This window comes from Peromyscus californicus, unplaced genomic scaffold, assembly GCF_007827085.1.
Source record: "Peromyscus californicus insignis strain IS unplaced genomic scaffold, ASM782708v3 Scaffold_19__1_contigs__length_69161282, whole genome shotgun sequence".
Classification (NCBI taxonomy): domain Eukaryota; kingdom Metazoa; phylum Chordata; class Mammalia; order Rodentia; family Cricetidae; genus Peromyscus; species Peromyscus californicus.
Genome location: NW_026294491.1, coordinates 6,315,591 through 6,329,560, shown reverse-complemented (window position 1 = coordinate 6,329,560; position 13,970 = coordinate 6,315,591). Strand labels below are relative to the sequence as shown.

The 13,970-nt window shown below is 53.7% G+C and overlaps 1 protein-coding gene across 1 annotated transcript in view; it reads right to left on the bottom strand.

Moving 5' to 3' along the window:
• Positions 1-43: 43 nt before the first annotated feature.
• The window catches only part of Tbc1d22b (TBC1 domain family member 22B), a 63,081-nt gene continuing 49,154 nt past the window's right edge, over positions 44-13,970 (bottom strand). The window contains exons 10-13 of the mRNA XM_052744475.1: positions 13,261-13,336; positions 10,674-10,801; positions 10,327-10,422; positions 44-2,101 (exon numbers count right to left, since the gene is read on the bottom strand). Of these exons, the coding sequence (XP_052600435.1) occupies positions 1,973-2,101; positions 10,327-10,422; positions 10,674-10,801; positions 13,261-13,336 (429 nt within the window). The 3' untranslated portion in view covers positions 44-1,972. The remainder of the gene's footprint in view (positions 2,102-10,326; positions 10,423-10,673; positions 10,802-13,260; positions 13,337-13,970) is intronic.

The window sequence follows — 13,970 nt, the reverse complement described above, 5'->3', positions numbered from 1 at the left end:
AGGACACTTCATTCCAGGTTACATGAACTCATGAGACAAAAGCTCACGTGGAGGAGGAAACACCATTTATTTACAATCCATTCACTTTAACCACAATTTCCCATACAAACATAAAACTAAAAAAATAAAACCACCACTTGGGAACACAAGTGTCTTTCTTTAATTAATCTGAGGGAGGGCCACGAGTCCTCTCATCTGTGGAGGAGTCTGAGGCACACCGAGGGGAGGGCGGGGAACAGGGAAGAACGCCTGAGAAACAGCTTGGGTGAGGGACCTAACTCGGGGCAGGTGTGGTCTGCGGCGGAACAACACGGGCGAGTGAGCTTAGGGTGTCACCCCAGGGGCACTGCCTGGCTGCCCGGCGGACGGACGGACGGCTACTGGCCTCCATCCTCCCTTTCTCCACTACCAAACACCACAACCCGAGCATGGGTCGACATCTCGTGAGCTGTGGGGAGTGTGATGGTGACAGGGGACACGAATGCCGCTCTGGGAGGAGGCCCCCCCTTGGGGACACACAGGGATCCCTTCTCTTGGCACTGACTTGTCAGCCAGCTTCTGTCCTGACCACAGTGCTGACTTCTGCGGGTGAAGAGGCTGGGGACACAGAACCCGAGGGAGGGCGTCTGCCTCTGCAGTCCTTCCTGGGGGGGCTGCTGGGGTGAGCGGAGGGAGGCTCTGCAGCGGAAAAGGGGAAGGCCGGGCTAGGTGTTCACAGAGGCCCACGGAGGGACGGCGAGGCGGGACGGGCGAGGGCGGACGCTGAAACACAGACGCACCGCTTGTCGCTGGACACACGCTGCTCCAGATGGCTCCAGGGCCCAGGCCCCCCCGGAAGCCACCCACCCAGCAGCTTCATCCAAACCTGGATTGTGTTCACGTGTCAATGCACACTATAAATATAAAATCATATCTGCTACAAAGAGGACATAGATTTGTACACCTTTACCCATATACATAATAACACAATTTATACATAATATCTTGGAGTGGTTCACCCTGGAAAAAGGGTTTGAAGAGGTGGTTAAAAAAAAAAGAAGAAGAAAGAAGAGGGGTGGGGGAAAAAAAAAGAAAAAAAAAACAAACCATAAAACCAAACCACTCTCTTTCTCCCTCCCCTGCCCTGGTCCCTCTCAAGGGACCTCAGATGCTTGGTCCCTCAGGTCCTTCCCAACTGTTTCTGACGGGTTAGTCTGAACACAAATTCAGACGTGACAAAATGCTGATGGGCTTGTACACACACACACACACACGCACACGCACACACGCACACGCGCACGCACTCACATACACGCGCACGCACATGCACACCAAATGTAAGATTCATAGAGGAGGAAAGGGAAAACGCAATTCCTAGCCCTTGAGTGTAGGCCTCTCCTCAGGGTTATGAAGATGGTGTCTCCTCCCCCTGAAGAGGAAGGACTCACTCCTGTGACCTGGCTCAGCTGGGGCAGGGGGAGGTGAGGGGGCGGGGCAGCAGGGTCTTCCAAAAACATAGTGTCTCTGACCTGTGACGAGATTAGATGAGCCACAAACAGCGACGGCCCGAGAGCCTAATACCCTGTGCCTCGGGCATGAAAATGTAGAAAAAAGAAAAATAAAATCACCCGCTGGGTCCTGGGCAGAGCCAGCAGGTACACATATGGACAGTGTGGGGCAGACCTGGAGCCCCCCTCCTTTTGTCCAGTGTCTCCCGAAGGGAAAGACAATCGTCGCCTCCTCTGCCTCTCCCAGAGCCGGGCCCATCCACAGGGCACAGAATACTGACAGTGGTCCCAGACTCACATCCTGAGACAACGTGGCGGATGCTGTGAGGTGAAGACCTGGGCGGTGGCGGAGGCAGCGGCGGAGGGTGAGCTTTGTACAGCAGGAGTGATTCCTGGCCGGGGCCCACGGCTTGCACAGTGGCCACAGTGATGAAATCGCCATCAGAGATGGGGGCAGTCCGGGTCCCCGGGCGGGGAGACAGCACCTATCGGCGGTAGTGGTTGGGGGCGTCTGCAAACATGTACTTGAGTCTGTACGCCTCGGCCAGCAGCAGCCCGATCTCCTCATTGCCCCAGTGGATGGTCGGCAGGTTCTGCAGCAGCATGAGGAGGCCCTGCAGGGGGAGGGAGGCCTTCGTCTCTGCAGTCTATGGCCCAGGCCCAGGAGACCCTCTGTTACAGGACCTGGAGCGGGGCCACATGACCCCCAGGGTCCAGCCTTCTGCCTTCTGAACATCATGCAGTCCTGGGCCCCTTGCTCAGTCCAGGAAGTTCAACACCCCCCAATCCCCCCACCCCGTCTATGATACACTAACACCCGTCTCTTCAAAATACTATGATCAGAGAATGACCACAATAAAGATGGTAGAAAGAGCCGGGCGGTGGCGGCGCACGCCTTTAATCCCAGCACTCGGGAGGCAGAGCCAGGCGGATCTCTGTGAGTTCGAGGCCAGCCTGGTCTACAGAGTGAGATCCAGGACAGACACCAAAACTACACAGCGAAACCCTGTCTCGAAAAAACAAACCAAACAAACAAAACCACTGCTTCCAACTGCACATGCCTACTCTGGGGGTAATCCTTCAGTCGATTTCATATATCTAGCTGTTTCTTAATTGTACTTTGGATTTTTTTTTTCAGATTTTATTTTATTTATTATTTTTTTTTTTTTTTTGGTTTTTTGAGACAGGGTTTCTCTGTGTAGCTCTGAGCTCTTTGTAGTTTTGCCCCAAACTGAACTCAGGACTTCATTCAGCAAGTGCTTTAATCACTTAAAAAAAAGTATAATCTGGCCGAGCAGTGGTGGTGCATGCCTTTAATCCCAGCACTCGGGAGACAGAGGCAGGTGGATCTCTGTGCGTTCGAGGCCAACCTGGTCTACTGAGTGAGTTCCAGGACAGCCAGGGCTACACAGAGAAACCCTGTCTCGAAAAACAAAAACAACCAAACAAACAAAAGTATAGTCTTTTCTCGGCATGGTGGCTCACACCTGTAGTTCCAGCACTTGGAAGGCTGAGGCAGGAGGACGGCTGCAAGTTCCAAGCCAGCCTGGACTGCAGAGCACAACTGTCTCAGAGCACTATCACAACTGGTGATCTTTGTGCTTGCTTCTGTAGCACTAAACTGAAGCAATACAAAGAAAACTAGCATGGCCCCTGGTGGGATCTCTGTGTGTGTGTGTGTATGTGTGTGTGTGTGTGTGATAATCCTCATGGTTTTCCACTCAGCCTTCGCAAATGAACATTTCAAAGGAAGCAGGCCATCACACGACTACATGCTCATTTATCTACCTATTTTCCTTTTGTTAGATCCTTAATTGGGTTCTTCATTCAAAATCATTCCTGTTGAGACTGCAGAGTGCAGCCCCTGCATTTAACACCTCCCCAATCTCACCGGTAACTGGCAGAAGCATTTACCTGCTGCCAGCACTCCAAAGCACAGCACCTGGTCCAAAAGGTGAGCCCAGTTCTCAGCCTCTCTGTCCAGCTACTGCCCACTGCTCCCTCTGCACACACATCCACTGTAGAGCATAAGACTCTTAATCTCAGGGTCGTGGGTTCGAGCCCCACATTGGGCGCCATTTGGAGCTGGAGTTTTCCTGCCTGGCCTTGGTCAAGACAAATCTCTCTCACCCGCCAGTCCCGCAGCCACTCAGACCCAACCAAGTAAACACACAGAGACTTCTGTTGCTTACAAACTGTATGGCCGTGGCAGGCTTCTTGTAACTGTTCTTCTATCTTAAATTAACCCATTTCTATTAATCTATAAGTTGCCACGTGGTTCATGGCTTACTGGTATCTTAACATCTTCTCATGGCAGCGGCTGGCAGCGTCTCTCTGCCTCAGCCTTCCACTTCCCAGAATTCTCTTTTCTGTTTGTCCTTCCTATACTTCCTGTCTGGCTACTGGCCATCAGCATTTTATTTATACAGAGCAATATCCACAGCAATCCACCCGGCCAAATCCACCTGTACTATGCTCATCACGCCCCACTGTTCCCGTCACTGTCACTGGGGACACTCTCTTTTCTCCTCCACCTGGCAACCACTACTCAGCTTCAGCCCTGGCCCCACAAACAACTCCATGCAAGTAGCCCTTAAAGGGATGGGGGTAGCCCTTAAAGGGATGGGGGTAGCCCTTAAAGGGATGGAGGTAGCCCTTAAAGGAAAGGTATCAAAATAACAGTGAACATGAGACTTTAGTCATCAAATTGCTGTTGCTGCTGTTTCAGGTCCTGTCTGTCTCCTTCTGTGGGACGAGCGTTTTGTCTGTGTGTCTGTCTGTGTACTACGTGTGTGCCTGCTGCCTGTTGGGGGCCAGAAGAGGATCCCCTGGACCTGGAGTTACATGGTTTTAAGTCACCATGTGGGTCCTGGGAATCGAACTGGGACATTCTTATTTTTCTAATTATAGAAAGAATAGTCCCGGGGCTGGGGTAAAGTGCTCCCCTCAGAAGCGGGAGACCCTGAGTTTGATCCCAGCACTGGGGGAAGCTTGTGTCTACACTTCCAGCACTGCAGGCAGTAGAGATGGGAGGACAGTGGGGCTGGGGGCCAACCAGCCTAGCCCAAATGGCGAGCCCCAGTTCTCAGTGAGACGTGAGCTGGAGAGTTGGCTCAGAGACACTTGCTGTCCTCCCAGAAGAGCTGGGTTCGATTCCCAGGACCCACATGGTGGCTTATAACCATATAACTCCAGTTCCAGGGGATCCTCTTCTGGCCTCCAACAGGCACCAGGCACACATGTAGTACGCAGACAGACATGCAGGCAAACATTCACACACAAGAAATAATAAATTTTAAAAATCAGAAATTAAACCAAATGTGGTGGTACATGCCTTTCATCCCACAGGCAGATCTCTGTGAGTTTCAGGCCAGTCTGGTCTACACAGCGAGTTCCATAGCAAGTTCCAGGACAGCCAAGGCTACATAAGGAGACCCTGTCTCTAAAACTTCCTTTAGATTTGTTTATACTGTGCGGCGGATGTATGCTTGTGTGTAGAGTGTGCAGGTCAGAGGACCACCTTCAGGAATAGGTCCTCCTCTTCTGCTGTGTGGACTCCAGAGTCTGAACTCAGTCAGGCTCGCCGACAAGCACCTTTACCCCCTTACCGGACATTTCTAGTACTTCCATAATGATTCCATGCTTTTACGTAACTTGCAAACAGAACTAACCAACATGAAGTGGTGCGCAGGAGGAGGGTGCAGTTTCTGGGAGGGGAGCCACCTTTGAGTTCTAACTCTAGCTTTCGTAGAAGCTTTCTAGAAACTTCTGAATAAATCCTATCCCTGGTCAAGCACTGCTCCCTCTTCCCTCACAAAAAGAGGATTAGCTGGAAGGAGCCGCTCTGCCACCTGGTGGCAATGCTTGGAACTGCAGCTTTCTTTCCACCTCTTCCCTGTTCTCACCCCACCTCAGCTTAGCATAACGTTACAAAAAGTGGAAAATAGTCTTCAGATAAAGATGGAGAAGCTGAATAACCACAGCCAAGGGAAAGCGGTGCTGGTCACAAGTCAGGTGCTCTTAGCCTGGGTGACAGAGAGGCCTTGCCAGAGTTGGACTGAAGATTTTCTACCAAGCAGTTCCTCAGGAGCCACAGGCAGGGTGCGGGGGTGGGGGGGGTCTGTAGGGCACTCACCTGAGGGAAGCCGGAGGGAAGCCGGCAACTGCCTTTCAGAGAGAGCACCGGCTCAGGCACCTGCTGGGGACCCAAGCTTCCCAAAGGAAAGGGAGCAGGGCCAAGAGGGGCTGGAGGAGGACCAGACGGAGGCCAGAGGAATGAGTCCTGGCTGCTCTTGCAAATGATTCTAGGGTTCCCAGCACCCACGTGATGGGTGATGGCTCACCATCTGTAATTCCAGCTCCAAGGGATCCGATGCCCTCCCTCTTCTGAACATCACAGGTACCATCACATATGTGGTACGTACATACGTGCAGGCAAGACACTCATACACATTAGATAAATAAACCTAAACAATTTTTTTTAAAAAAAAATAAATCTGCCGGGCGGTGGTGGCGCACGCCTTTAATCCCAGCACTCGGGAGGCAGAAGCAGGCGGATCTTTGTGAGTTCGAGGCCAGCCTGGTCTACAGAGCAAGATCCAGGAAAGGCGCAAAGCTACACAGAGAAACCCTGTCTCAAAAAACCAAAAAAAAAAAAAAAAAAAAAAAAAAAAAAAAAAAAAAACTTTTTAGAAGGAATTAACAGAAAATGGACTTAAAAGGTGGCAAAACAGGGCTGGAGAAATGGCTCAGTGGTTAAGAGCACTGACTGTTCTTCCAGAGAATCAGGGTTCAGCATCCAAATGGCAGCTAACAACTGTCTCTAACTTCAAGTTCTAACACCCTCACATAGACATACATGCAGGCAAAACACCAATGCACATAAAATAAAAATAAATAAATTATTTTTAAAAAGGCGACAAAATCTATCTGATTAAGACATCATGTATAGAATCACTGCAATATCCAAATGTTCTTTGTGGATATGGAGTGGACTCAGGGGCCGTAACACACCTTCCTAAGCAGGTAAGGACATGGTAACGGTCCCTTAATGGCTCTTGTTCTCATGTCTAAGAGCTTTGGCCTTTCTCAGGCAAACCCTCTGTTCCCAGGGTTCCCTCCACCCTTCTTCTGGGCAGGATTCAGAGTGGCACTTTACCAAATGTCTGTGACTGCACTTGGGCAGTGGAGGATGGATTTATTTACACACACTCCGTGCCTGAGGCCTAGGACATCCCACCGCCTTGCACTATTTTACTTAAGAATCCTGACTGGCTTAAGCCTGGTGGTGCACACCTGCAGTTCCAGCACTCTGGGAGCTTAGGGGCGGGGTGGGGCGGGGCGGGTGGGGTGGGAAGAGGAGGCGAGTCGTTCAGGGCCACCCTTGGTTACATAGTCAGTGTGAGGCCAGCCTGGGCTCCATGAAACCCTATCTAAAACTGCACAGACAGCTTCCCTGAGGCTGCCTGACGGCCATCCCAGTGACTCCCTGCTGATTCTCTTTTATGTGCCTTTAAAGGGACTCTGACCGCTAGGCCCTGGGCCCCTTGCTAGGTGCTTCTCCTCATGAGCTGAGCGTCTGAGGCCGGAGGGCACTTGCCCTGGCCAGTCCTAGAGTGAACAAGATGGTTTCCTGGACCACAGAGCAAGCAGCCAGCCTCTGCTGGGTTCCGGTGAGGCCGGAACTAAGTGCTTCTCAGTGAGCTGCTTGTTCTGTTCAGGGGAGCTGTCTGCCAGCGGCCCACAGACTGGCACAGCTCGCACACTTCTGGATTTCTGGTTTGGGAGATGTTTCCCTCCTGCCCCAGGAGCTCGTGCATGTCTGGCTGTGCTAAGGTGCGGTAGCACTACCCACGGGAGGCCTGTCAATTTCCCGGGGCACAGAACTCAGGACTTCCCGTCCAGGGTTTGAATCAACTACCTCTGAGAAGTCTTCCCGAGTCCCACGTCCACAACCTGCCTCAGTGGTGCTAAAGGGTGGGGACAGAAACCACAGGCTGCAGCCAATCCCTCGGCTCCCCAGCCTCGGTTGCTATTGCAGGTGTAGCCTTGGCTTGGAAGGGCTGAAAATCCACCTTAACGCTACGGATTTGGTGCCTAGTGGAGCCTGACTCCCTGATGGGGTGGGACCAGAGTCACTTCCCCCTCACCCCCACACCCCTGTCAGCCCATCTCCAAAGAGTGCACAGAGCAGGCCAGGGAGAGGCAAGCAGAGCCCGGCTTCAGGACTGAGGTTGAGGATGTGGTAACGGGGTCAACGTCCCCGTCTTAGACAAACCCCAAGGTCTCCCCAGAACCCAGCTCCTGGGGTAGTGCACTTGCCTAGCGAGTAGGGCCTGAGTTGAATTCCAGCACTGCAATCAACAAACTCTTCTTAAAAAGCAGCTTTGTTCTGCTCCTGCCTCACCCGCGACACAGAAGCGGCTTCCTTCCCTCCCCCTCCCGACACCTCCCCCTCTACTCTCAGAGCCACAGGACTGCGGACTGTGCTCCCTGCCAGGACAGAGCCTTCCCTCAGGACGAGTCCTGCTGACGTCCTCCGCATGGCTGGCTGGGGCTTCACTGACTGCTCCTCTATTGGCAAACCCCAGGCATAGCTCAGCCTGGGGACGAGTTCGGGGAAGGGCTCGCTGTCAGTCACCTTAGGTCAGGTGGGAAGTGGACATCTCGGCCCTCACAGGCTCTTGCGTAGCCTCTCCCAAGAGTCCCTTTGCTTACCAGCTTCTAGGCTCTGCACAGGCACCAGAGGCCTTTCTAGGCCTTCCACTGCCAGCCCAGCCACCCTGTACTCCTAGGGGCAGGCCTGGCAAGTCCGGCCCACCTGCTACTGCACGTGGCAGTTATGACATCCTAACTGCTGAGCCTCTCTCCCCAGCCCCCCAACCAAAGGTTTCTAAACTCATGTGTCCAGTCCACCCTGTCTCTTAGAACCTGGGACACTACCACCACCATCTACCCATTTACTGGCCTAGTTATCTCCACTTGTATATCGAAAGTTCCTTTTCCTTCTCTTCTCTTGCAGCAGGGCCTCCTGCAGCCCAGCTGACCTCACACTTGCTAGGTGGCCGAAGATACAGTTGAACCCGATACTTCCCCGAATGCTGGCATTACAGTGCGTACCACCACACCCAGTCTGACCTTTCAGACTCAACGTTCTCCACACCAAACCCCTGCTCTCCCTACACATGTACCCCACTGCACCCAGGAGTCATTCTGATCCATTTCTCTGTCAATCCAAACCCAGCTGTGGTGTTTTGAAAGAAAATGGCCCCCAAAGGGAGTGGCACTATTAGGAGGTGTGGCCTTGTTGGAGGAAGTGTGTCACTGTGGGGGCGGGCTTTGAGGTCTCTTTTCTCAGTTTTTTTTTTTTTTTTTTTTTTTTTGGTTTTTCGAGACAGGGTTTCTCTGTGTAGCTTTGCGCCTTTCCTGGAACTCACTTGGTAGCCCAGGCTGGCCTCGAACTCACAGAGATCCGCCTGGCTCTGCCTCCCGAGTGCTGGGATTAAAGGCGTGCGCCACCACCGCCCGGCGAGGTCTCTTTTCTCAAGCTTCCCTCAGTGTGACAGTCAGTGGACTTCCTGCTGCCTCTGAGTCAACATGTAAGGGCTCTCAGCTCCAGCACCATACCTGCCTGCACGCCATCATGATGATAATGGACTGAACCTCTGAAACTGTAAGCAAGCCACCTCAATTAAAAGTTTTCTTTATAAGAGTTGCCATGGTCATGGTGTCTCTTGACAGCAACAGGAACCTAACTAGAGCCGGGCAGTGGTGGCACACGCCTTTAATCCCAGCACTCGGGAGGCAGAGCCAGGCGGATCTCTGGGAGTTCAAGACCAGCCTGGTCTACAGAGTGAGATCCAGGACAGGCACCAAACTACACAGAGAAACCCTGTCTCGAAAACAAACAAACAAACATATAAATAAATAAATAAAAACCTAACTAAAACAGAAGTCCCTCAAAGAACCTGGGCTCTACTTGCAAAAGGCCCCAAACACGGCCACTTTCCTCCACTATCACCACCCGTGACCACATGCCCCTTGGAGAGTTACTGCAGAGTCCAGGGTGGCTGCTGTGTCCACACCCCACATCCAGAGGCTACCCAGAAGCCAGAGTGGTCTTTAAGATCATGCCCACTCCTAAGAACCCGGGGGTGCTCACAGCAGCTGCCAAGGCCTTCCTGAGTCTCTGACCTGACCTCACCCTGCTCTTCCATTGGCCGCCATGCTTCAGGCCTCACTCCACAATCCTCCAACAGCCAGGCATGCAGCTGATTTAAGGCCTCTGCACGGGCCACTCCCTCTACCCTAGCGGCCGCACGGCTTGCTCCCTTACCTCCTCAAGCCTTTGCTGAAATGTTACCTTCTCGGCGAGCCTCTCCTGACTACTTCATTTGAAACTGTAGTCTCCCTTCTACACCAAGGACCCCTGCTGGACTGTGCAGGACCCTGAAGCAATGCACACTGATCACCAGGCATTTCTGAGCCCCCAGAGCTGTCAGCTGCCTGTCTTCCCTCAGCACGTGGGCTGTGAGAACAGCCCTCTGCCTGCTTCTCTTCCCAGGATGCCCTGGGTCTCAATGGTGACTCTCGGGGCAGGTCTGGAATCAACCCTTGTCAATGAATGAATGAGGGATTTCTTGGGCCTGGGTAGCCACTCTCCAGCCTTTTGGGGACAACGGTCCTTCTCACTGGGAAGACCTCAGGCCCCAGGGACATCTTGTCTTGCCCACTGGAGGGCAGCCTCCCCTGAGTACCCCTCCCTTCCACTCCCAGACAAGCATCTGAGGCAGCACCTTCTCTCCTCACACGCCAAGGACTCACTCCCCCGGCCACGCACCTGGAAGTCTTCCTCATCCAAGATCTCCTTCCGCCACTTGATCAGGAAGGCCGCGCACACGTAGAGGTGGAAGTGCGAGAACCCTTCGGGCTCAGACTGGGAGAGAGAGGAAGAGTCAGGCAGGGCTTGGAGCCCCAACAGGAGCCCACGGTGGGCCTCTCACGTCCGAGCCATCGAGGTGGGACACCCAGCCCAGCGCCCGTTCTATGACAGCAGACACAGAACTGAAGGCGGATGGAGACTTTCAAGCCACCACACTTGGCAGGGAGCTGGCCACAGAGAGCTGGCCACAGGAGCTGGCCATGGGAGCTGGCCATGGGAGCTGGAGAGGAAGGGTCCCTCCGTACCTGGTAGGTGTCCCACAGGCGGATGGTGCAGCGCAGAGGGAGTTCCCGCATCAGCAGGTTGTTCATCCACCGAAAGGCAAACTGCAGGTATTCCACCTCGTACCTCCTGAAGTGACTGTGTACCTGCTCTGGAAGGGACACGAGTCAGGAGCTGCTCTGGCCACAACGCAAGGGACGGGAGTGAACTTGGCTGCTGGGCCTCATTACACCTCGGGGCAGGGCCAGACCGGTAAGAAACCCTCAAGCCCATCTTGGCCATTTCCCTTCGGCTTCCCCGAGAGATGGCCAACAAAGGTGGAGACAGGGTTTCTCCGTGTAGCTTTGCACCTTTCCTGGAACTCACTCTGTAGCCCAGGCTGGCCTCGAACTCACAAGAGATCCTCCTGCCTCTGCCTCTGAGTGCTGGGATTAAAGGTGTGCACCACCACACCTGATTATTTCTTTTCTTTTTTGGAAGGGAGGAGATGCTTCTGCACACTTAGTAGAAACCAGCTGCCATCTGCACTTAGTTCCTGCCCCTGAACATGTACGGTACCCTGAGCAAGTTAAACAAGCTGGTCCCTATCCTGATGACGGCTTTGGGAATAACGCTGGGTGGTTGGGGTTTCTGGTATTTACTTGCACTGTTTTTAGTCATGTGTCTGCATGTGGGTCTGTGCACATGAGTGCAGTCAGACACCAGATTCCTGGAGTTATTAACAGTTGTGAGGCACCTCATGCGGGTGCTCAGAACTGAACCTGGGTCCTCCAGAACAGCAGCAAGTGCTCATAACCAATGAGCCATCTCTCCAGCCCCCTTGACGGATGGTTTTAAATCACTGTCTTCTCATTTACAAAATGGGATAATGAGGGCCAGCAAGATGACTCCAGGAGTAAAGGCCCCCACAGCTTGTGGGGTTTGCTGCAGCTCTTGCAGTCTTAAAGTTTTTATAATGAGAAAGCACACAAGAAACAAGGATGTGGTGCACATCTATTTAGTGTGTGTGTGATTGGTGTGTGTGTGTGTGTGTGTGGGGGGGGGGGGTGTGGTCTTGGAGGGGTCAGAGAACAATTTGCAGTAATCAGTTCTCTCCTACCATGAGGATCAGGCTTGGCAGAAAGTTTAACTGAGTGAACCAGCTCCTTGGCCCAGTGTTCCACTATTTTTAAGTCCCATGCCTTTATTGACCTGGACCACGGGGGGGGGGGGGGGGGGGGGGGGGGGGGATGACACGGACACACACAGCAGCAGCAGCAGCAGAAACCACTGACTTTACCTGCTGATATCCAATTGATAGCTAACCCGGGAAGCCACTCAGCCCCTCAAAAGAGGCCAGCATGTGCCCCATACAAGCTCAGGGAAGCAATGGGCCTCTCTCTGGAAGCTGGCAGCTGGGGCAGAGCGGTGAGACTCAAGGGAAAAGCACTCCATTCACCGTGACACAACACTACCGTGAGAACACATGAAAGTGAAAGCCTAGGCCATGGGAAGATGGAGGGAGCAAGACAAACCAAGACTGTTTCCATGGCAAGAGAACCTGAGGAAGCAGTGAGTGTGGAAGGAGGGAGGCTCTGCCTGGGGGTGGGGTGGGGGGAGCAGAAAGTCCCGCAGGACAGAGGTCTGCAGTGAACAGCAGGCTTTAAGAAGCCACCACAGCCGGGGGGGGGGGGGGGGGGGTGTTTGGCGGGGGAGGGGGTTGGTGGTGGTGGCGCACACCTTTAATCCCAGCACTTGGGAGGCAGAGGCAGGAGAATGTCTCTGAATTCCAGGCCAGAGAGTTGCAGGACAGCCAGGGCTACACAGAGAAACCCTGTGTCGAAAAACAAAACAAAACAAACAGAAGAGGAGGAGGAGAAGGAGGAAGAGGAGGAGGAAGCAGAAGCCACTCCAAGCTCACTGGTCCCCTGCCAGGGGAAACCTCAGGTCACAGGTCCCCTGCCAGGTCCACAATTCAGGGAACACCCCCCGCCCCGCCCCCATCTCTCTGGCCACTGAACCCTTGACCCCAGGGCTTCCTGGCCACTCCTCCAAGCACCTGCTCCTCCCAGATCCCTGCCTGGGTGGGGGCTGGGTTTGTACTGAGGTTCCCAGCCGAGTGTGGGAGGTCCCACTGGGGTGCCAACCAGATTTGGGGAGCCCGCATCAAGCCTAGGATGCTGTATGTCACTGAATGACAGACAAGGTCAGCCCCAAAGCTGGGTGCTAAAGGCAATGGGAAGCCACTGGTGGTTCTAATCAGAAGAGGGGCATAGCCAGAGCACCGCTCTAGGAAAACCAGCCCATGACGACCGTTTGAAAGAGGACCAAGAGAATGTAAGTCCTTCTAAGAGGAGGTGTAGACAGCAAACGGCCTGGACCAGGGCTGTGGACTAAGGGGAGGGGGTGACTAGGGCAGAGTCGCGGCGGCGGGGGCGGGGACGGGACTGAGAACCTAGTGACAGAAATGAGGTTGGACAGACCTTGGGACAACGGCAGAGCTCACAGCCTTCCTGCTAAGCCCGAGTCAGTGCTGCAGACAGTGGGTCACGGCAAGGACAGGCTGGGGGGGGTGGGCCGGGGAGGGCCACCCTGGGCAACTGCTGGAGAAGTCTGGGCCTCTCAACCTACCATCGATCCGGCTGACAAGCTCCTCCAGTGCCTTGACCTTTTTCTGGATCCCTGGCTGTGCAAAGGTGTAATTATCCTGCAAAGGACACAGAGCCTGGGGTCAGAGTGTCCAGACCAGCTGCCTACCACACCGAGAGCTCATGCAGACACAGGCTGCCCTGCTGCCATTGCTGATCTGGGGGGGGGGGGGGGGGGGGGGGGTGCACGCACGTGTGCATGTGTGCGTGTGCGTGTGTTACACAGGCCAGGGTAATCTCAACTATCACTCCTCATCTTGTCTTTTGAGATAGGGTCTCACTGAGACTGGAGCTCACAGAGGAGGGTGGTACCTCTCAGCGCCAGGGATTAGGCTCAGGTTCACTTTATTAACTGAGCCATCTCCCTGGTCCCTGAAGCACATTTATAAGTGACCTAATCCCTCTGGCCTCCACGAACACCTGCCCTCATTCGCACATACCCACACACAGACACACAATTAAAAACAGAATAAACATATTTGAAAGTTCACCAGTGCTAACAGCTGGTGACAGGTTTTAGAAAACAAAGGGATTCATGAAACTGCAGCACGTGGTGGAAGGCGGATGGAGCCCGGCACTGTGGTTGACCACGGGATCTGGGGACACAGTACAGAGCAAGGGCTCTCTCTGAGGACAGCTAGTGTAGCATGGTGGTCTCCTCAGATCACTGTCCAGTGAAGCTAACAGGAGGGG